This window comes from Mobula hypostoma, chromosome 22 (genome assembly GCF_963921235.1).
Source record: "Mobula hypostoma chromosome 22, sMobHyp1.1, whole genome shotgun sequence".
Classification (NCBI taxonomy): Eukaryota; Metazoa; Chordata; class Chondrichthyes; order Myliobatiformes; family Myliobatidae; genus Mobula; species Mobula hypostoma.
In genome coordinates this window covers 1138828-1162860 of record NC_086118.1, presented here as the reverse complement: position 1 = coordinate 1162860, position 24033 = coordinate 1138828, and the positions used below count along the sequence as shown (strand labels likewise).

General features: G+C 44.8%; 2 protein-coding genes across 10 annotated transcripts in view; one reads left to right on the top strand and one right to left on the bottom strand.

Moving 5' to 3' along the window:
• The window catches only part of LOC134336569 (uncharacterized), a 147195-nt gene extending 128985 nt beyond the window's left edge, over nucleotides 1-18210 (bottom strand). For all 4 annotated transcript variants that reach the window (XR_010015830.1, XR_010015831.1, XM_063030856.1 and 1 more), the window contains exons 1-2: nucleotides 17112-18210; nucleotides 3582-3729 (exon numbers count right to left, since the gene is read on the bottom strand). Coding sequence is in view for 2 of the 4 variants with exons in the window: in XM_063030856.1 (XP_062886926.1) it covers nucleotides 3582-3729; nucleotides 17112-17166 (203 nt within the window). In the remaining 2 variants the exon portion in view is untranslated. The remainder of the gene's footprint in view (nucleotides 1-3581; nucleotides 3730-17111) is intronic.
• llgl2 (LLGL scribble cell polarity complex component 2) overlaps nucleotides 1-24033 on the top strand; it is a 202139-nt gene that overhangs the window by 143652 nt on the left and 34454 nt on the right. For all 6 annotated transcript variants that reach the window (XM_063030849.1, XM_063030852.1, XM_063030851.1 and 3 more), the window contains 2 exons: nucleotides 18284-18438; nucleotides 21150-21367. In XM_063030849.1, coding sequence (XP_062886919.1) covers nucleotides 18284-18438; nucleotides 21150-21367 — 373 coding nt within the window. The remainder of the gene's footprint in view (nucleotides 1-18283; nucleotides 18439-21149; nucleotides 21368-24033) is intronic.

Below are 24033 nucleotides of genomic sequence, written 5' to 3'. Positions count from 1 at the left end.
TCCCCCCCCCTCCCTCCGCCATACAACATATCTCCAAAATAAGAAGAACATGTAGCTTTTTATCTTAAAACTCTGACTTGTAAGCCTCCCATCCAAGCCTGCAAAGCACCTTCAGATTTCATGGGTTCTATTTTGTTACATTACATTTTACAAAAGTTACAAATTCATAAAGATTTCAGTGTTACAGATTCGATTCCTTCCTTTTTGTCATTGACAACACCATAATCATCAAAACACAATTGTCAAGGTATGAATACAGTCATCAAAGTGATTTCAAATATTCAAGTAATGATGCAGTCTCAATACTTTAGCTAAACAAACTCCCTTTTTCCGAGTCCGGATCAATGAGTACCCATTTTCAATATTCTCTCCTCTTTGGTCCTATACTACACAAAAATCACCAAAGAATTATACCAATGATTATATCATAATGTAGGATGGTCGCCTTCCATCCTCTTCCTGGAGTGTTATAATTGTGAAACTGATCTCCCACTTAATCTTTTCAATGGTCTCTTGGATACGAACCGCAAAATGAGTCACGTCTTTGGATTCATCTGGTATACAAATACAACATTCATGAGAACATGGGAAATAGGAGCAGGAGTAGGCCATACGATCCATCGAGCCTGCTCCACCATTCAATAAGATCATGGCTAATCTGAGCATAGACTCATCTCCACCTACCTACCTTTTTCCCATAACCCTAATTCCCCTACTATGCAAAAATGTATCCAACCTCGTCTTAAACATATTTACTGAGGTAGCCCCACTGTCTCATTGGGCATAGAATTCCACAGATTCACCACTCTCTGGGAAAAGCAGTTCCTCCTCATCTCTATCCTAAATCTACTCCCCTGAATCTTTAGGCTACGTCCCCTAGTTCTAGTCTTGCCTTCCAGTGGAAACAACTTTCCTGCCTCTATCTTCTCTATCCTTTTCATAATTTTATATGTTTCTATCAGGTCTCCTTTCACCTTTCTGAATCCCAGCGAGTATAGTCCCAGGCAACTCAATCTCTCCCAATAGACTAAACCCCTCATCTCTGGAATCAACCTGGTGAACCTCCTCTGCACCACCTTCAAAGCCAGTATATCCTTCCTCAAGTAAGGAGACCAGAACTACACACAGTACTCCAGGTGCGGCCTCAACAGTTGCAGCATAACCTCCCTGCTCTAGCAATCCCTCTAGCAATGAAGGCCAACGTTCCATTTGCCTTGATAGCCTGCTGCGCCTACAAACCAACCTTTTGTGATCCATGCACAAGCACTCCCAAGTCCCTCTGCACGGCAGCATGCTGCAATTTTTTACTGTTTAAATAATAATCTGCTCTAACATTTCTCCTTCCGGAGTGGATGACCTTGCATTTACCAACATTGTACTCCATCTGGCCGACCCTTGCCCACTCACTTAACTTATCTATATCTCTCTGCAGGCACTCCATATCTTCTGCACAATTTGCTTTTCCACTGAATTTAGTATCATCGGCAAACTTAGATACACCACACTCGGTCCCTCTTGCAGATTGTTAAAGTATATCGTGAACAGTTGCTGGCCCAGCACCGACCCCTGCGGCACTCCACTCACCACTGACTGCCAACCAGAGTAACACCTATGTATCCCAATGCTCTTCTTTTTATTAGTTAACCAATCCTCTATCCATGCTAATACATCACCCCCAACTCTCTGCATCCTTATCTTATGGATGTCTTTTTATGCGGCACCTTATCAAGCGCCTCCCAGAAATCTAAATAAATAACGTCCATCTGTTTTCTTTATCCACTGTGCTCATTATATCCTCAAAGAACTCCAGTAAGTCTGTCAAACAGGACCCGCCTTTGCTGAATCCATGCTGCATCTGCCTGATGGATCCATTTCTTTCCAGATGCCTTGCTATTACTACTCTAATGATAGCTTCAAGCATTTTCCCAACTACAGATGTTAACCTAGCTGGCGTATAGTTACCTGCCTTTTGCCTACATCCTTTTTTGAACAGTGGTGTGATATTTGCTGTCTTCCAATCCTGCCGGGACCTGCCCAGAGTCCAGAGAATTTTGGTAAATTATCACCAAAGCCTCTGCTGTAACTTGTGCCATTTCTTTCAGTACCCAGGGATGCATTCCATCAGAACCAGGGACTTGTCTATCTTTAGGCCCACAAGTTTGCTCAGCACTACCTCTTTAGTGATAGCAATTGTATCAAGGTCCTCACCTCCCATCGCATCCATAACATCTCTCTTTAGCATGTTGGACGTGTCCTCCACCGTGAAGACCGACACAAAATAGTCATTCAAAGCCTCGGCCATTTCCTCATTACCAAATATCTATTCCCCCTTCTAGTCTTCCAAGGGAACTACATTCACTTTAGCCACCCTTTTCCACTTTATATAAAACTTTTACTCTGTTTTTATATTGTGTTTATTTTCATAATCCATCTTACCTTTATTACTTGCTTAGTGGTTCCTTGTTGCTTTTTAAAGTTTTTCCAGTCTTCCCGTTTCCCACTATTCCTGGTGACTTTGTATGCACGAGCTTTTAGTTTGATGCCGCCTTTTATTCCCTTAGTTATCCAAAGCTGGCTCTCTCCACTCTTACTGTCCTTGCTTTTAACTGGAATATACTTTTTTTGAGCACTGTGAAATATCTCTTTGAAAGTCTTCCACTGTCCCTCAACCGCCCCACCATATACACTATGGTGTTCCCAATCAACACTAGCCAAATCCTCTTTCATCCATTGTAGTCTCTATTGTGTAGGCATAATGCTTTGAACTATTGTACCTTCCACTTGTATGAGAAACTCAGTCATACTGTGATCACTCTTTCCAAGAGGATCCCTACCTACAAGATCACTAATTTTACCTGTCTCATTGCGCGGGATCAGATCTAAGATGGCATGTTCCCTTGTAGGTTCAGTAACATGCTGAATCAGGTCACATATGCCTCCTTTCTTGGATAAAACTTGACTGAAGTCCAAAGCTGTTCAGTTTTGCAGTGCCACTGTGCAAACTGCCACCAATTCTGCAGACCATTTAGGTATTGCTTGTTGGATTTGAAAGAGAGCATATGCATTTTCATTTGCTAACTTTCCCAGGGCTAATGCCATCTTAATTAGTTCCCACACTGCTTTACTAGTTCTATAGGCAAGTGTTACCTTCCCCAGGACAACTCCTTTTATTTTGGAGTTGGCATTGTTGTATGAAGATGTACATCATCCTGTAAAACACTGCTTGTTTCCAAATTTGTATCCCCATCTTCCCCCAGTGACATTCTGGCTGTACCAATAAAGAGAAGAAGGGTTTATGTTTCTAAGTATCAACACCATTGTACCAACATGTCCAAGGCAGAGGGTCTGTTCCATTAAAGGGCACACCCATTTCCACATGTGCTTGGACATCCATAAAAACCCAGCAGTTTAGAGCATTGGTCCTGTTTGCCCATTTGTAAGAAATGGCAGTAAGATATGTCATAGAAAAGATGAGGGCTGAAACAACTGCTGTCGTTGGGACTGTTAGTGGTTTTATATTTTTCCTCACATCTCACCTTCTTACAGTGAGAAGCGTGAATCCATGACAGCTTTTTTCTTACCTTGATGGCTGTATTAGTGACCAGAATTCCCTGAAAGGGTCCTTCAAATCAAGGTTCCAGCAGTTCTTTCTTTTAAATGTCCGCACCACGACGTGATCTCCTGGCTCGATGTCATGGTGTCTGCTGTTGGTTCCTGGGCTTCCTTTACCTGTGGATGATATTTGGTAATGCTTTTTTGTTAGGGCAATAACCTCAGCATACCCTCGTCCAGGTTATCCACATCCGGCTACTTAACTCCCAGTGGCTGGTCAGACGGTAGGCACAGGGGCCATCCCATTATGATTTCATGTGGGGACAAGCCAGTGGTTCTATTAGCAGTGGCTTGAATGGTCATCAGAACCAAAGGCAGCACCTGTTTCCACTTTGGTCCACTTTCTTCTCACATTTGCTAAGTTTATTTTTAATTGTTCTGTTCATCCTTTCCACTAGACCCACTGACTGAGGATGAAAATGTTGATCCACCTCTAAGGCTTTGCATACTTTAATTACTTTACCAATAAAATGGGTATAGTTGTCACTACGTAAACACGAGGAATTCTGCAGATGCTGGAAATTCAAGCAACACACATCAAAGTTGCTGGTGAACGCAGCAGGCCAGGCAGCATCTCTAGGAAGAGGTACGGTCGACGTTTCGGGCCGAGACCCTTGGTCAGGACTAACTGAAGGAAGAGCTAGTAAGAGATTTGAAAGTGGGAGGGGGAGATCCAAAATGATAGGAGAAGACAGGAGGGGGAGGGATGGAGCCAAGAGCTGGACAGGTGATTGGCAAAAGGGATATGAGAGGATCAAGGGACAGGAGGCCCAGGGAGAAGGAAAAGGGGGAGGGGGGGAACCCAGAGGATGGGCAAGGGGTATAGTGAGAGGGACAGAGGGAGAAAAAGATTTATTACTTATTTATATACACACATTCTTTCTCTCTCTCCTTTTTCTCCCTCTGTCCCTTTCACTATACCCCTTGCCCATCATCTGGGTTCCCCCCTCCCCCTTTTCCTTCTCCCTGGGCCTCCTGTCCCTTGATCCTCTCATATCCCCTTTGCCAATTACCTGTCCAGCTCTTGGCTCCATCCCTCCCCCTCCTGTCTTCTCCTATCATTTTGGATCTCCCCCTCCCCCTCCCACTTTCAAATCTCTTACTAGCTCTTCCTTAATTAGTCCTGACGAAGGGTCTCGGCCCGAAACGTCGACCGTACCTCTTCCTAGAGATGCTGCCTGGCCTGCTGCGTTCACCAGCAACTTTGATGATAGCTGTCACTAGATCGTTTCCAGGGAATCCCAAATTGCGGGATTATTTCCTTTAACAAACATTTTGCTACTGGTAACTGCATCATTCTTTCTACAAGGAAATGCTTCAACCCATCGTGAGAACACCTCAATAATGATTAATACCTACTTGTACCCTTCACATTGAGTCAATTCAATAAAGTCCATCTGTAAGTGTACAAAAGAGCTATCTGATGGTGGGGTATGAGCCCCTGTTACTTGTACCATTTTCCCAGTTTATGTAAAGCACATGTCACACATGGTCTACAGATTTGCTCTGCAACTTGAGATACTCCAGGGGCATACCAAGTTTGGTTTATTTGATTAGTCATTCGCCTCTTGCCCGCATGTGTGAACCTGTGAACACATCAGGCAACCCATGGTACCAGTTTACCTGGGGCCACAGTGAGTTCATCAGGGTGAAGCCACATGCCATCGTGCTGCTTACAACCCAGGTTTTACCCTCTCGTCGGATGGAGCAGTGGGCTGGTATGCTCATATATCCTCCACAGTAGAGATGTCATCAGGGCCAACTGCTTGGGGTGCTTGTTTCTGGCACAACAAGGGGTGGCCTAATTGCTGCCTCTTTTGAAACAATCTGCTTCTTTTTTGGCCTTGGAGAGCTCATCCAACTCCCCAGTATGTGCTGCACATTTAATAATCACAGTCTGTTTAGACTCCTGTCATACTGACCATAGTCTGGGAGGCCCAAAGCTGAGGAGAATATCATTGCTTCTTTTAACTGCTTCCTCAGCTTCTGGGGTCCAGCATAACGGATCTGGTTGGCTAGGAAAAGGTCTTTTCTGGAGGGGCCGGACAGAAGTGACGTAATCTAAAATCTACTGTCTGCAATACCCAGTCGTCCCCAGGAAATGCTTCATTTCCCTGAGTCGTTGTCTATGGTGCTTTAATTATTGCTTCAATGACCTTGTGTTCTGGGATAGGGTTTGTCCCAGATAAGTAACTTCAGCTTCTACAAACTGTAGTTTCTGCTTTGGTACTTTGACCTTTCTTAGCTAGTTTATGTAAAAGGTTAGAGGGAGTCCTGCTCACAAATTTTCTTGCTTGGGAAGGTCAGCAGGAGGTTATCCATGTACTGTATTAGAGTGAACCCCCCAGGGAAACTCTTTACCACTTTCCATTTGTATTTTACATGACAAAAAACTGATTGCATCAAAGCTATTTTTCAAGTAATCTCAAACTCAAAATCAATATGGCATAGTCCTCGGAGAACATCTTTTATGTTCTTTAAAAAAGGAAGTCTTATTAGTAAAGCAACTTTTAGAATTGTTCCCAAAAGTATTCGAATCTTTCCAAAATTGTTAATTTCAAATTCAGAATTTAATCATCTACCAATGAGCAATTTCCCCCAAATGGTCATTTCCCTCAGAAATGTAGGCATCTCATATCTGGAATACAGATGCACAAATTTTCACCTCACCCCAGATTACATCTGGCCAGTATGGAATCTGAGGTTCTCCAAAATCAAATCCATGGAAAAAAGAAACAAAATTGAAACCAACGGACAAGACAAAACAAAAAAAAATGCCTGCATTGTTCTTCCTCGCAAGTAGCTGAAAAAATTAAAATTGACGGTTAACTCCCACCATGAAAAGCTTTCACACATTTTTCAAAGAACCGAAGAAGAGGGTGGGGGGACTGCTAGGTGGAGGCCCCTGACACATTAACACATTGCAACCTGTTAAAGGCACAGTATCTTAAAAAAAAGCCTTTGTTCGCTATCTCCAACCCTCTCTGCCTCTCTCTCAAACACATACACTCCCTCAAATAAAGTTAGTGTGGCTACACTTTACACATTAGAAACATGCAAACCATTCACACTTATTTCAGAAAATCTCTTGCTCTTAAGTGTTAAACCATTACAACAATATTCAGTTACAATTCAACAACTTTGAGGAAATGTGTTACTCTAAGACTTTAAAACAAAGAAATGTTGGAAGTTATTCATCATGCACAAGTAAACAAAATTCAACAAGTTTAAAGCATGAAATTCCTGCATTAACCAACATATTATAATCGTGGACTCCAATCTCATTTTTGTTAGGTTTTGAATTGTATGAACTGCTTGCAGTACAGTTCCGGGCATAATGGATGAAACAGCAGATCTGAGCGCTGTACTGCTCCTGACAATGGCTTCCCTGACTGGGTGAAGGCATACCCCAGCACTGTGTTACTTCCTTTCTACAGTTGCTCTGCTGGCTTCTCCCTAGCCCTGCATTTCCCCACAAGATATCCTGTGTATTTTCTCGAAGGGAAGACACTTCAGCTGCCTCTGAGGCATTCCTAAAATTAGAATTAACTCCTGCACTTCCTTCTCCTATGCTCTAATCATTTTCCTAAGTACCCGTGCCTCGGTATGTGTAGGGTCACTGGGATCAAGCAGTTCCCACATCTTTCTAGATTTGTTGGTGCTATGAGACACTAATATTCTTAACTGTCTATTTGTGGATGCTGACTCTAAATATTCTAGATTTGTTGTTGATCCTTGGAATGCCATTCACCGTTTATAATGCAGCACGGTGCTCTCCTTTCCCCGGTAACATTTAGGTAACTCATCTTTTGGGATCCCTATTGTTATTACCCAGAACAGCCAGTATTGTATTCTTTAATTCCTCATTTATTCCCATAGCATGTTGCTGTGTTTCTGGCAAAGTGATGTGTATGTTCAGATGCAAGCACATTATAACCGATCTCCTTTTATCATTTATCACCGAGACTGTGTTGCTCCCTGAATTAGAATTAGAGTTTTTTTTTGACATCCATCTCACAACATGAGGGAGTAAAAATCTTTATGTTGCATCTGCGTTGCTATGTACAAGCAATAAGGAAGGGAAATGTGGGAGGATATTGCCTAAACACCAAGATTGTATACATAATTGTTTTGTATAAGCGTGTACAATCAGATACAATGTACAGTCAGATATGCAAACAGATAAATGAGTGTTGGTAAATCTGTTGGCCTGGTGAAAGAAGCTGTCCCGGAGCCTGTTGCAGTACTGTTTGACAGACGGAAGCAGCTGAAGCAGTTCGTTGTTGGGATGGCTGGAGCCCCTGATGGTTCTCTAGGCCCTTTTTGCATACCTGCTTATGTAAATGTCCTGAATAGAGGAGAGTTCCCATCCACAGATGCACTGGGCTGTCCACACCACTCTCTGCAGTGCCTGCGATTGAGGGTAGAACAATTTCCCTACCGGGTGGTGACACAGCCAGCCAGGGTGCTCTCAATAGTAACTATTGACTTGGAACAACTCTCCAGAATCATCCACTAGTACATGTATCCAGATATCCTGAGCTACTGTACCCCGATCAGGGTAGTGCATGTTATATTTCGGTTTTGATTTCCTGCCCTGGCTTCTCCGTCTCTGATGGTAAGTAAGGGGGGCCAATTGTGCAGCCTGTAGCACAGGCTCCTTTTGGTTGTAAATCAGTGGAGGAAATCCTCAGGAGGGGGCTCTTCGTCACAACCATATCTGGTCACCTCATCTGCTAACTTATTCCAATCTGTAATTCCATATTCATCTTCTCCCCCTCTTTCAGATCCAAAAGCACATATTCCTCTGTGCAGCAAGCTGGCCCTGCAACTTTTATATCTGCTTTAAGGACTTTGTATGATTTCCCAGTGTTACTTTTATTTTCATGCGCTGATTTCTCTTTCTGGATCAGGGAAAGACACCGCCTGCCCCATCTTTTACTTTATCCTTATTTTGTTCTCTATGTTTACCAGTATTCTATCAACTTGACAGTTTTCACTACAGCATCCTATAGGGTTTAACAAATTTTAGCATTTAGTTCCATCGCCCAGTGTCTGACACCCTTTCGTTATTGGATAGTTTACTAATTTTCTTTCTCATATTACCTCAGAAAATGTTCATGCTTCCCAGATGTTAGGTTGACCTGTGTAAGTGTCCCCGACATTTACATCAACATATTTGTGCATGTCTTTCATGCATCCCGGGCGCTAGGTCAGTCTGTATAAGTACTCGACTCTTTTCCTACACAAAGTTTCTGTCATCACACCAAATGTGTAGGAATCATGACGAGGGAAATTGACCCACTTGACCATAGTGTTGATAGCAGTTTATAGGGTGAAAGTGAAGGGGAAAAAACCAAAGTCTAACTGCCAACGGTAAAGAAAATCCACAGAAGTGAAAGAAACTTGCTTTTCCTTCGACCGCTACTCCCAAAGAATTTCTCCTAGGCAATTCTGTACTTGGAAAGCTGATAGGTGAAAGAGATACAAGACTGGAGAAGGGGGAATCTGATAGAGGGTAAGAAACCATGGAAGAAAGAGAAGGGGAGGAGCACCAGAGGGAGGTGGTAGGTGGATAAGGAGATGTGTGAGAGAGGGAAATGGGAATGCAAGGAGCGAGGAAATTACCAGAAGTTTGAGAAGTCGATGTTCATGCCATCAGGTTGGAGACTACCCAGACGTAATATAAGATGTTGCTCCTCCAACCTGAATGTGGCCTCATCAGGCCACGGATTGACTTGTTGTAATGGGAAGTAGAATTGAAGTGGGTGGCCACTAGGAAATCCTGTTTTTTCTGGCAGACGGAGCCTAGGTACTTGGCAAAATGCTCTCCCAATCTACATCAGGTCTCACCGATATACAGGAGACCACACGGAGCACCAGGTACAGTCAATGGCCCCAATGGACTCTCAGGTGAAGTGTCACCTCACCTGGAAGGACTGTTTGGAGCCCTAAACGGTAGTGAGGGAGGTGGTGTACAGGCCCATATGTCACTGGTTCTGCTTGTAAGCACAAGTACCAGGAGAGGGAGATCGTTGGGAAGTGACGAATGGACAAGGGAGTCATGTAGGGAGCGATCCCTGCAGAAAGTGTGGGGGAAGGGGGGACGAGGGAAAAATGTGCTTGGTGGTGGGATCCTGTTGGAGGTGGCAGAAGTTATGGAGAATTGTGCTGTACTTGGAGGCTACTGGGGTGGTAGGTGAGGACAAGAGGAACCCTATCCCTGGTGGGGTGGCGGGAAGATGGGATGAGAGCAGACTTGCACAAAGTGGAAGAGATGCGAGTGAGGGCAGCATTGATGGTGGAGGAAGGAAAGACCACTTCGCTGAGCACCTACATTCCATCTGCCTGAAAAAACGGGATCTTCCGGTGGCCACCCACTTCAATTCTACTTCCCAATCCCATTCCCATTCTGACATGCCAGTCCATGGCCTCTACTGCCACAATGAGGCCACACTCAGGTTGGAGGAACAACACCTTGCATTCTGTCTAGGCAGCCTCCAACCAGATGGCATGAACGTTGATTTCTCGAACTTTGGGTAATTGCCCTCCCCTGCCCCCACACCCCCTTCACCCTTCCCACTTCATTTTCCCTCTCGCCTCATTTCATCTCAGCTGCCCGTCACCTCCTTCCCCTTCCCTTTCTTCCATGGTCTTCTGCCCTCTGCTATCACATTGCCCCTTCTCCAGACCCTTTTCCCTTCTTTACCACTTTCACCTATCAGCTTCCCAGCTCCCTACCACCCCTCCCCCTCTCCTGGTTTCACCTATCACCTACCACCTTATACTACTTCTGTTGGACCTTCCGTTGGTCTCGTCCGCTCAATCCACCAGAGTCTGCCTTCGCATGCTGGGATAGACAACTCCCTATCTCACCGAGGGGTTGAGACCCGTCGGCTACCCTCACCTGGTTTAGCCGGCTTGTCGAAGCCGTCGCCCGGGGTGTGGCCGCTGACGCATGCAAACAGCTATGGGGAGCCACAGGTGAGAGCTGAGTGTCAGGTGGGGACCAAAGGTGGACTAACCGCCTTGAAAAGGATGCAACATGTTACCCCACCAGAGGCGCTACCCCTCCCTGACACCCCATACACCCCTGGAGAAGGCGGTCTCTGCGAGCATTGTGGAACGTGTAGAGCACAACAAGACACAAAAGTTATCCTGGTCATCCACTGTGTCTAGTCCCATCTCCAGCCATCTTGACTTTTGTCTTGCCACTGGGTCCAGATGGGAATTGGGAAGAGAGAGTGAGGCTGACGTTGCGCAACTCTCCCTCACTTAAATCCAAATCAAGCACTTGTCTCGACACCATCACCACCCTCTAACCTTTGAAGTCCTGTGGCGATGGGCGAGGGACGAAGCAGCAGGTGTGGATACACTGAGAGTTGTAGTCGCGAACCTGCACGCAGATGGCTCAGGTCTAATGGTCGTTTTTCGCTGACCGAAGCAGCAGTGAAACTCAGCATCTACCTGGGCGACTGAGCAGCCCTCTTTAGGAACGCTCTGCTTACCTCCATAGTATGAGGAAAGGGCTAGAAAAGGTGCCCTAAACATTGCCTGCTTCATTACACCCTGGCCAGTTTACCGCGGCTGGTGGGGATCCTACCTTGGCGGTCAAACAAACACAAAACACAAGGTGACACTGCTCACCATTGGCACTTGGAACGTTCACACGCTATTGAACAACCCTTCAGCAAACAGACCGGAGAGAAGAACAACCTTAGTTGCCAGAGAGCTTGCAAGATACAACATTGTCATTGCAGCCCTGAGTGAGACTTGTCTTGCCAGCATAGGGTCAACTGACTAAAACTGGAGGCAGATACACTTTTTCTGGAGCGATCGTGGCAGCGATGAGCGTCATGATGCTGGAGTTGGATTCGCCGTCAGGAGTCACCTTGTTCGGAAACTTGCCAGTCTCCCCAAGGGTGTGAATGACCAGCTCATGACACTACAGCTTCTGCTACAGAACAGAAGTCAAGCCACACTGATCAGTGCCTATGCCCCCACAATAACCAACCCAGACGTGACAAAAGAAGAACTAGACGCCCTGCTATCAGCAGTGAGCAGCACCTGTAAATGTAACTTTGCTGGATCAAATAACGACAGCATAAAAAGATCATTACTTATCTTTTCACCTGTTTATTTCTTCGAGCTCAGCCGGTGAGTGAACTCGGACCCGACATCAGGGAGAGACCCTTTCTCATCTCCCCAGTAGTTCTACAAGTTCACTGCCCGATGTCAGATTTGTCGGAAGTTATAAGGCCACCGATGCAAAAGAACAATCAGTTTGATAACCATTCCGGTCAAGTCAATGGACTATTGGTACAGAGAACAATCAGTTTGATAACCGTTCCGGTCAAGTCAATGGACTATTGATACAGAGAACAATCAGTTTGATAACCATTCTGGTCAAGTCAGTGGACTATTGATACAAAAGGACAATCAATTTGTTAGACACTCCAGCCACCTTAATTAAAGAAAAGAATGTCCTACCTGGTTTGCTGGAGCCACAACTTAATGACAAAGATAAGAACATCCGTCAAATTTATGCTTTAATTAAGAAAGGAATGTTCTGTCTAATTTCCATTAGGTACTGCTTTTTGTCAAAATCAAAAGGTGTGAAAAGCCCAGAGATATCTTGTGTGGATCTGGGCAGACTTTAATTATCTTGCTCCAAAGAAGGCAGCTGTGAGGCATTATTCAAACACACTGCAGTCACAGACATAGTACTTAATCCATTGTTTACAGGAATCTGAGAATCCCTTATTTCCTTAAACTTTATCACACCGACAAGCTGATCTTGCTCGGCGACTTCAATGCAAGAGTAGGGTGTGACTCGGCAACTGGCAGGGAGTCGTTGGGAGTCATGGAGTGGCAAGTGTAACAGTAACGGCCTACTCTTACTGAAGATCCGTGCAGCATACGACCTGCTCATCACCAACACAACTTTCCGCCTGCCTACTCGTAACAAGACCTCCTGGATGCACCCCCGCTCTGAGCATTGGCATCTTATTGACTATGTCATTGTCAGGAGAAAAGACAGGCAGGATGTCAGAGTGACCAAGGCCATGTGTGACGCTGACTGCTGGACAGATCACAGGCTCATTGTCTCCAAAATGAAGCTTCGTATCAGACCCAAGAGGCGACCACAAGGAAGCAAGGCTATGAAAAGAATCAATGTGGGCAGGCTGAAGAACCCCAGCATTGCTTCAGCGTTGGCTGAAGATTTAGAAACCGAGTTTGCTGACCTATACCTTGCAGGCAGCACTTTGGACAACTGGGATCACTTCAGGGATGCTGTCCATTCATCTGCACTGAAGATGCTAGGGCTCTCTACCCGCAAGCAGCATGACTGGTTTGATGAGAATGATGAGGAGATACAGGCTCTACTTGTTGAAAAGCACCGTCTTCATCTTGCCCAGAACGACCCATCATCAGCTGCCAAGAAAAACGCCTTTACCAGTGCTCGCAGGACAGTCCTGAATAAACTGTGTAAAACGCAAGATGCCTGGCTGAGCGCCAAGGCAGATGAAATATAGGGATACGTTGACAGAGACGACTTGAGACGATTCTATGAAGCCCTCAACACACTGTACGGACCTCAGTCTCTCGGGAGTTCCCCCCTCCTGAGTACAGATGGTACAGCTCTCATTACAGAGAAGGCTCAGATCCTGCAGAGATGGGCTGAACACTTCGAAGCCATCCTCAACTGACCGTCATCTATTAACGATGAGGCGATAGACAGGATTTCCCAGGTCGACATCAGCAGCGCCATGGATGACCCACCGGTAGTAGCCGAAGTCACGGAGCTGTCAGCCAGCTATCCAGTGGCAAAGCCCCAGGGGCAGACGCCATACCTACAGAGATCTACAAAGACAGTGGTCCTGTACTTATAGAGAAGCTCACCAAGTTGTTCCAGTCTTTTTGGAAGCAAGGATCCATTCCTCAGGAACTGAAAGATGCATCCATCGTACACCTCTACAAGAGGAAGGGCAATCGACAAGTATGCGAAAACCACCGAGGAATCTCGCTGCTCTCCATCGCAGGAAAAACCCTTGCAAGAGTCCTTCTAAATCGTTTGGTCACTCATCCGGAGCTGGGCCTGCTGCCAGAGTGACAGTGTGGCTTTAGCATAGGTCGTAGGACTATTGACATGACTTCTGCTGCGCGCCAACTTCAGGAGAAGTGTCAGGAGCAGAATCGCGAACTCTACACAACTTTTGTTGACCTCATGAAAGCCTTCAACACTGTCTGCTGACAAGGCCTGTGGAGGATCATGTCAAAGTTCGGCTGCCCCGCCAAATTCATTCAGATGGTACACCAGTTCCATGATGGCATGATGGCCAGAGTGCTGGATGGTGGAGAACCCTCTAAGGCGTTCCCAGTCACCAATGGTGTCAAACAGGGCTGTGTGCTCGCACCCACACTGTTCAGCATGATGTTTTCTGCCATGCTGAATGATGTCTTCCAGGACAGTGATGCTGGAATCATCCTCAAGTACAGAGTGGATGGGAAGCTCTTCAACCTGAGGGGACTTCAAGCTATTACTAATGTGAAGGAGACTGTTCTGAGAGACTTCCTCTTTGCCGATGACTGCACCCTGTATGCTGGCTCGGAGCCAGAGATGCAAGTCAATATGGACAAATTCTCCACGGACTCACTATCAACATCAAAAAGACCGAAGTCATGCACCGTACACAGATCAAAGGACAGAAACTGCAGGCAGTTGACCAGTTTACTTACCTTGGCAGCACCCTCTCCCAAGCAGTGACTATTGATACAGCAGTTAACTGCAGAATAGCGAAGGCAAGTTCTGCTTTCAGTAGACTGCGCTCCACTGTATGGGAACGCCAAGGAATCAGCCTAGCAACAAAACTGAAGGTCTACAGAGCCGTGGTACTCACTACCCTCTTGTATGCCCGTGAAACGTGGACTGTGTATCGAAGGCATGCAAGACAGCTCAACCATTTCCACATGACTTGTCTTCGCAGAATATTAGGCATCAGATGGCAAGACAAAGTACCAGACACTGAAGTTCTCTCTGGAGCAAGTCTACCATCAGTCCACACACTGCTGATGAGAGCACAGACCCGGTGGGCAGGTCATGTCATCCGCATGCCGGACAAGCGCATACCCAAGCAGCTACATTTTGGGGAACTCTCTGCTGGAAGACACTCGCATGGAGGGCAGAAGAAACGTTACAAAGACACACTAAAGGCCTCCCTGAAGTTGCTTGAGACAAACATGACCACCTGGGAAATGCTGGCACAAAACCGCCCTACCCGGCGCAGCCTCATCCACAAGGGCTGTCAAGCTTACGAAGCAAGGCACATTGCTGAAGCACAACATGAGCAAGTCCAGAACCACCAACGCAACAACTGCAGTGCCTCCACATGTCTGCCCAACGTGTGCCAGGACACTCTGTGCCCAAATTGGCCTGACCAGTCATCTTCGGACACGCTGCATCCAGTCTCAAAGTGTCTAATGGTGGCAAGCAACACACATCAAAGTTGCTGGTGAATGCAGCAGGCCAGGCAGCATCTCTAGGAAGAGGTACAGTCGACATTTCGGGCCGAGACCCTTCGTCAGGACCTTCACCGACATCAACAATGGACGAACAACATATACTACTTCCTTCCCTCCCTGTCCCCACTCCACCCATTGGAAACCTAAAATAAATAAAAAATTGAACTCTTGGCATAATTTGTCAGAATGGGTTTTGGAAAGATGGTTTTTGGGTGAATGACCTTTGTTCAGGAATGGAAATAAAGAGGACCGGTTTTAAAATTTAAGCAGGTGGAGAAGGTCCTCCAGTCTGAACTCCTCGCCCCCTTCTTCTCTCTCTCAACCAGATTCTCTGAAACTCTATCAATACCTGCTCCATTCCATGGGCACCACTGTAGTGTAGCGGTTAGCGTGTCACTATTACAGCTCCAGGGCCTACAGAGCTCAATTCTGGTGCCATTCTATAAGAAGTCTCTGTACATCCTCCCAGTGGAATGCATGGGTTTTCTCCAGTCCTCCTGTTTCCTCGCACAGTCAAAGACGTACTGGGAAGGTTCATTGGTCATTGTAAATTGTCCCATGATTAGGTTAGGGTTAATCAGGTTTGTCCGAGATTGCTGGGGTGTTGTGGCTCTAAGGGGCTACTCAGCTCATTTCCACTACGTGCTATGTCATATGATGTAGGCAATCAATCATGGTTTCTATCCATGACTATGAATGTTCTTGACAAATTTTTCTACAGAAGTGGTTTGCCATTGCCTTGTCTGGCCAGTGTCTTTACAAGTAGGTGACCCCAGCCATTAACAATACTCCTTCAGAGATTGTCTGCCTGGTGTCAGTGATCACATAACCAGCTGCTCATAGGACCATCCAGCACCACCTCCCATGCTTCATGTGACCCTGAGCCGGGCATGCTACACCCTGCAGGCTGGTGGAGTCGACCCTTTGGCAGAGACATGCCTCCACCCCACCTCCCACTTAGCTGTATCACCAAGTATTAAATAGCATGTTGCGTACCCCGTAACGGGCTAAAAGAACCGGCAGAAATGCAACACACCTGGAGTCTGCTTTTGCTGTTAACTAATTGTATTTTATTAGTATCTACATGATAAAGTAACATAAAACCAGATAAATCAAACAGGTTAGCAGAGTTTATGCATATATAGGTGTGGAAATATAAAACCCAAACTCCTTCAAGCTTTGGTGGTAAGTGATGCAGTCTTACGAAGGTTCAGTTCAGATGCACAGGTTAATTAATGCGAGATGTTTGTAATCCAAAGGCGAATGTTGTGGGAAGGCAATTACGTCGATATTCCACAGATTCCATGACAGCAATACAAGATAACAATAGTAGTAGGTTTTATCTCTGAAGTTGTCCACTTCACACACGAAATATCAACAACAGTGATCTTCAACGAATATCCTTTCAACACAAGTGGTACCACCCCCGAATTCAGCTACGGGACATTTCAAAGTGGTGGCCACAGGACACTCAAACAAAATCCACGTATGGATTATCACCAACAGTAGCTTATCACAAAGGGGACCCTGTTCAAGGGAACCCCCACCCAGACAAGGGTCGACCCACTGGTAGATTCCACAAGGATACCCCAAACACACAACGTGATAGCCACTTATCCAGTTCCACAACATATGAAATAGCTCCAACAGTGATTTGCCACAGGGGTGCCTTTCTTCAGTGAACTACCACACCCAGACAAAGGGTAAATACACCAGTGGTATTCACAAAGGTTTCCCCCTCACCAGAGAACCCACTGCTGTGGATTAACTATGTGACAATCACACTTCTGTAGTCGAATGGAAACAACCTCACCCTCATGGCTACTTAGAGAGAGAGTCCAAACAGTGATCTCTTTGTCACTAGGTTTCTTCTGTTTCAAACCTATCTCTCCTCTCTTCTCTTCCTACAAACTTGTTCTAGGTGCAGAAAACTTGTGAGAGTCATTTATCAATACTCAGGATCGATCTCAACTCACCCCTTCTGGGCTGCTGAAAGTTTAAACCAGCGACCGACTCACTGGTGTCTTCCATTGACCGAATCCATCTTGACTCTAACTGTGTGTGTCTGTGTGTCCTTGTATATTCAAAACAAGCTGCAGAGAAACCATAGCATTATTTTCCATCAAATAACTCCATCTCCCTCCCCCCTCCCCCCCCAAACAGTGTCCAAAAGTCAGTCTCATTCTCCCAACATTTTAAAGTGACAGTGCACAGAAAATATGAACCCTAGGGGTATATAACATAGCATCCCGTGTAACTACAGAATCTCTGCTTCTATCTCCTGTCTGCTCACCATCTCGATCCCCCAGCACTTCCTGCATGAACCAGTAATTTAAATGTGCTACCTTAGATGTGGTATTTCACCTCTTATGGAGCAAGTTGCTGTTTTAAATATTATTTCTGTTCATGTAATCCCTATACTTCTGATTGTTGTCACTTGCCCCAGTCAGTTTCACACTGCCTGCCCGTTCTAAACTATTTGAACTGAGCCCAATGAGAGCACACAATCATCCAGCAAGGCACATTACAACCTTTGGGCCTTAATGTAAGTGTTTAACAAATCAGATAATAGCCACTTCCAACATTTTCATACCAAATTTCCAGCATTTCCTCCAAATTCCTTTGATTTCAGATCATCAAAAAGTAGGACAGGATGGAAAAGTAATAATGCCAGATAGATTTACAAACTGCTGGAGGTACTTAACTCAGTACCTGCTGAAAGTATGAAAATCACTTTGTCCTATGCTCCTGGTGGCTTGTAACATGAATACGTAAGGGTGGCTTTTGTGGAGGTTCTGGTCAGAATTTTTCGATCCTACTGAAGTACCTGAAAATTGTGAATGATACTTTTTTCCCTAAGAGGAATATCCCGAACAGCTTTTCGGCAGTCTGTCGAATGACTGAGAGAGGTACTGAGACAAAACTTGATGACAATATTAAGGTTTTTGGGAAAATGAAGAATAAACAAAATGTTCCTTGTAAAAAGCGTGTGGGATTGAACAGACAGTGACAGTACAGATATTTTAAGCAGAACATTGCTTGTGGTAGTGGGGTGAGATGCATTGTAGTAAGTCTGTGCCATGGTCACTGCTGTCTTCTAATGTAGCACTGAAGTAGATTCATGAGCAGGAGGAAATATTTTTTACAGGGCTCCATTCGTCATTTTCAAAGGAGGAATGCCTCGTGCCAGCTACGGTGACCGGCACTGTGTTTCTGTTTTACATGGGTCCAAGCAGATTGCATTTGACTTCACCTCTCGAGTTATTGATTTCTTTGTTGTTGATGAAGGTGGATCAGAATCTGGTAAGTGGCCTTGCTTGTCTATATACAAATCAGTGGCAAAGTTACTATAATATGATTTAACTTGTACTTGTTAAGTGCCTTCTGCTGAATCTCCTTTGGGGCCACTCTGAATGAGGAAATATAAAAGATCCACTCCGAGTAGCTGAGCCGTCAGTAACATTAGCGCTGCCTATAGACCACAGAACAGGTGGCAGCTCAAATCCGAACATCCTCAAGACAGAGTCTTTCCCGAAGGAAATCACTATATAAACACTCTCAACTGCTTGTATTGGGTTTGCTGCTTTTGTCCATTGTTCTATAGTGTTGTTTGTTGTTCTTTGTTCTATTGTTCTGTACTGTAGTGTTCTCGTGCAGTGCGTTGAAACTCTTACTAAACACCAAGTTAAACCGGAGCCAATAAGACAGTCGTAGTAAAGTTAACCATTTACTGTGCACTCTTCCACAGTAACATCGTATGATGAAAACTGTTGATTTAAAAAAAATACAAACATATACAGCGTCTGTTTCATTCTGGAGACCACGCGCTCTCTCTTTTAGCGAGTGTCTCCAGCCGCCCCGAGATTTAGGCCAGTTAGAAGAGTGGGCTGAAAGATGGCAGATGGAGTTTAATGCTGATAAATGTGGGGTGCTACATTTTGGTAGGACTAATCAAAATAGGACATACATGGTAAATGGTAGGGCATTGAAGAATGCAGTAGAATGGAGGGATCTAGGAATAATGGTGCATAGTTCCCTGAAGGTGGAATCTCATGTTGACAGGGTGGTGAAGAAAGCTTTTGGTTTGCTGGCCTTTATTAATCAGAGCATTGAGTATAGGAGGTGGGATGTAATGTTAAAATTGTACACGGCATTGGTAAGGCCAAATTTGGAGTATTGTGTACAGTTCTGGTCACCGAATTATAGGAAAGATGTCAACAAAATAGAGAGTGTGCAGAGAAGATTTACTAGAATGTTACCTGGATTTCAGCACCCAAGTTGCAGAGAAAGGTTGAACAAGTTGGGTCTTTATTCTTTGGAGCGTAGAAGGTTGAGGAAGGACTTGATAGAGGTATTTAAAAGTATGAGGGGGATAGATAGAGTTGACGTGGATAGGCTTTTTCCATTCAGAATAGGAGAGATTCAAACAAGAGGACATGAGAGTTAAAGAGCAAAAGTTTAGGGGTAACATGAGGGGGAACTTCTTTACTCAGAGAGTGGTAGCTGTGTGGAACGAGCTTCCAGCAGAAGTGGTTGAGGCAGGTTCGATGTTGTCATTTAAAGTTAAATTGGATAGATATATGGACAGGAAAGGAATGGAGGGTTATGGGCTGAGTGCAGGTCGGTGGGACTAGGTGAGAGTAAGAGTTCGGCACAGACTAGAAGGGCCGAGATGGCCTGTTTCCGTGCTGTACTTGTTATATGGTTATATGGTTCTTTGTTTTGTCACAAGTAAGCAAGACTGCAGGTTAATTCTCCCCATTAATTTGTGTGCCTCAAGTGAAGAAAATTGTTTCTTGCTAGTTAGGTCTTCACAATACTTGGTTATCTTCATACTTGTTCTTGACAGCTGTAAATGTTAGCATTTGCTCATGTAAAACCAAGTATTGTTATAGCCCTTAATTTTGCCACATTAGTTAAACCTGCAGAGGTTATCCATGGCCTCCTCTACTGTAAAGATGAAGCCACACTCAGGTTGGAGGAACAACACCTTATATTCTGTCTGGGTGGCCTCCAGCCTGATGGCATGAACATTGACTTCTCTGGCTTCTGTTGATGCCCCTCCTCCCGTTCTTGCCTCATCCCTTATTTATTTACTATTTATTATTTTTTCCTTTTTTCTCTTTTTTTTCCTCTCTCTGTCCCTCTCACAATTACTCCTTGCTGCTCTCCATCTTCCTCTGGCACTCCCCTCCCCCTTTCTTTCTCCCTGGGCCTCCCGTCCCATGATCCTCTCCCTTCTCCAACCTTGTATCCCTTTTGCCAATCAACTTTCCAGCTCTTGGCTCCATCCCTCCCCCTCTATCGTTTTGGGTCTCCCCCTCCCCCATCCCCCCACACTTTCAAATCTCTTACTATCTCTTCTTTCAGTTAGTCCTGACAAAGGGTCTCGAAACGTCAACTGTGATTCTTCCTATGGATGCTGTCTGGCCTGCTGTGTTCTACTAACATTTTGTGTGTGTTACAGAGGTTTAAATTTGCTTTGTTTAAAAGACAAAGACATCATTTAATGTAGTGAGTGTAAATGAACAGGTTGAAACCAGGATATGTAGAAACTTTAGAAATTGTTTGTCTCTGCTGAAATAGGTTCTCTTGTAACACTGGGGTAATGAACCAGGTGGGCAGATTATGCCAAGTTAATCCATTGAAAATGTTGTAGCTGGCAGTTTCGAGGTCACTAAGACCACTCCCTTTGCCTTGACTTCATATTAGATTTATCCCTGCAAGTTAGTGACTGGTATTCACAGTTGAAAGATGTGGTATAAAAGACCTGTTGTCCAAATGCTCCCGAAGTTCCATGTTCCGCTTTGCCTGAGCTCCAGGTAATGGTCACCCCTGATGTTTATTCCAAAGGACTTCCAGAAATGGCTAGGGATTTCAATTCTTTAGTTGCTGCAATCAATGTTTCTATTGCTGTACATATGGAGGGTGGTGATGGTTTATTTAGTCCCACTATTATTGTTGATATCATGAGAATGTGCTTCTCCTTGAAATCTTCACCTTGTTTTTCCTAGATTGCGATGACCCAAGTGCTCTGCTGGTTCTAGCAGAGGAGGAGCTGGTAGCCATCGACCTAAAGACGCCTTCGTGGCCAGTGATACAGTCTCCATACCTGATACCTCTCCACTGCTCAGCAATAACCTGTTCCCACCATGTCTCCAACATTCCCATTAAACTCTGGGAGAGAATTATTGCTGCAGGCAGCAAACAGACCACCCACTACTCCAGCAAGGTACAGCTTCATGGCATACCCTTTTGGGGAGGGAGGAGTGATAGTGGTACTTCAAGAAAAGGAGGCTCTTCTGTGGTCATTTAACTGAAACTGTCAGCTAATGCACCCACTAGCCTTTGTAGACAATACTGAGCTGTTGACAAAGGTCTTTCGGGCAAGAGGGGGTGTAATGAAATAGAGCTTACCACTGAACCATTGAGAGTCTTGACACAGAAAACTGGAAGCTGAAAGTTGGAGAATGTCAAAAAAGAGAAATTTAGAGGAACCAAAATCCTTAGTCTGGAATTGGAGACAACTGGTGCAGATGGGTAAATAATTCAGTAGAAGGGGATTGCAAATGCTTGAAAGGTGTTTTGATAACCTATGGTTTGGTGTTTACTATTGTGAGTGTATACACTATATGTATGTATGTGTACACTATGTGCACGGGGATGATCATTTTTTATGGATGAGTAATGCTTTAAACATGATGAGTGGCAATTTCAATACAAGGAATATTGTAGGAAAGGCAGATAAGCTAAGGGTGTGGATCGGCATGTAGAATTATGACATTGTAGCCACTAGTGAGACGTGATTGCAGAAACGGCAGGATTGGTGGCTCAGTATTCTGGGGTTTCATTGTTTTAGACATGAAAGAGCAAGAGGGATGGCATTACTAGTCAGAGAAAATGTCACAGCAGTGTTTGGTTAGAACAGACTGGTGAGCTCGTCTAGTGGGGCTTTATGGATAGAACTGAGGAATAAGAAAGGTTAACGGAATTATATTATAGACCATCTAACAGACCATGGGATTTAGAGCAAAGTCGTAGAGAGATTGCAGACTGTTGCAAGAAACAGATGGTTGTCATAGTAAGTGATTTTAACTTTTCACATATTGACTGAAACTACCATACTGTAAAAGGGCTAGATGGGAAAGAGTTTGTCAAATGTGTTCAGGAAAGTTTCATTAATCAGTACATAGAAGTCCCAACTAGAAAGTGTGATACTGGATCTCCTATTAGGGAATGTGACAGGGTGGGTGGCTGAGGTTTGTGCAGGGAAACACTTTGCATCATATGATCATAATGCCATTAGTCTCGAGGTAGTTATGGAAAAGGATAGGTCTGATCCTTGGGTTGAAATTCTAAATTGAAGAAAGGCCAATTTTGATGGTATCAGAAGGGATCTGGTAAGGGTGTACTTGGTAGTGGGATGATTAAGTCTGTGCCAGAAATTTTGGCAGTACAAGAGTTTGTATGTTCCCGTTGGAATAAAAGGCAAGGATAACAGTTTTAAGGACCCTTTTTTTTTGACAGATATTGAGGCCCTGGTTAAGAAAGAAGTATACAGCAGGTCTAGGCAGGCAGGAACAAATGAGGTTCTTGAGAATAAGAAATGCACCAGAACACTTAAGAAAATCAGATCTAAAAGGAGGCATTGGATTGCTCTAGCAGATAAGGTGAAGGAAGATCCTAAGAGCTTCTACAGATACGTTAAGAGCAAATGTATTACAAGGGACAAAATTGGTCCATTGGAAGATCAAAGTGGTAATCTACGTGTGGAGCCAAAAGACATGGGGGGGGCGGGGGGGAAGAGATCTTGAATGGATTTTTTTGTGTCTGTGTTTACTCGAGCAATAGAAACATTCTCTGGATGTGAGGCAGTGCAGCAGTGAGGTCATGGATTACCAGGGAGATGCTGTCTGCTATCTTGAAGCTAGTTGGGATAGATAATTCCCCAGGACCTAGCAAGCTGTTCCCACGGATCCTGTGGAAGGCTAGTGCAAAAACTACAGGGGCTTTAACAGAGAGAGTTAAAATATCCTTAGCCACGGGTGAGGTGCCGGCGGGTGGGAGGTTTTCAATGTTGTTCCGTTGTTTAAGAAAGGCTGTAAGAATAAGCCAGGAAATTAAAGGCCTGTGCGCCTGACATCAGTAGTGGGAAAGCTATTGGAAGGTCTTTTCTCTTCATTGGTCAGGGTCAACCATGGATGTTGCTTGCCAACTGTTTATATGATACACAAGCTAGACAGGGCAGTACGATATAGAGAGCAAGTTGTTGCCCATGCTACAGGCTTCCCCTCTCCATGCAGCTGATGAATCCAAAGGAATGGCAGAGACAGATACAATTTTGTACCAGCAGAGTTGCAGGGGTTGCCAGTCAGCATTGAGCTCAATGTATTACTGCCTTGGGGACTCCAGCTCCCGGTTCTTGATAGTCAACATGGCTTTGTGCGTGGCAGGTCGTGTCTGACCAATCTTAGAGTTTTTCAAAGAAGTTTCCAGGAAAGTTTATGAAGGTGAGGTGGCTTATGTTGTCTACGTGGACTTTAGTAATGCCTTTGACAAGGTCTTGCATGGGAAGTTGGTCAAGAAGGTTCAGTCAGTTGACATTCAGGATGTGATTAGTGGTGTGCTGCTGGGTTCACTGTTGGTTGCCATCTATATCAACGATCTGGATGATAATGTGGTAAAGTGGATCAGCACGTTTGTGGATGACACCAAGATTGGGGATGCAGTGGGCAGCGGGAAAGACGGTCAAAGATCTGGACCAGCTGGAAAAATGGCAAATAGAATTTAATGCAAATAAGTGTAAGGCGTTGCACTTTCGGAGGTCCAAACATGGGTCATAGACGGCGAGCAGTAGGACAGAGGGATCTGCGAGTACAGATCCATAATTCATTGAAA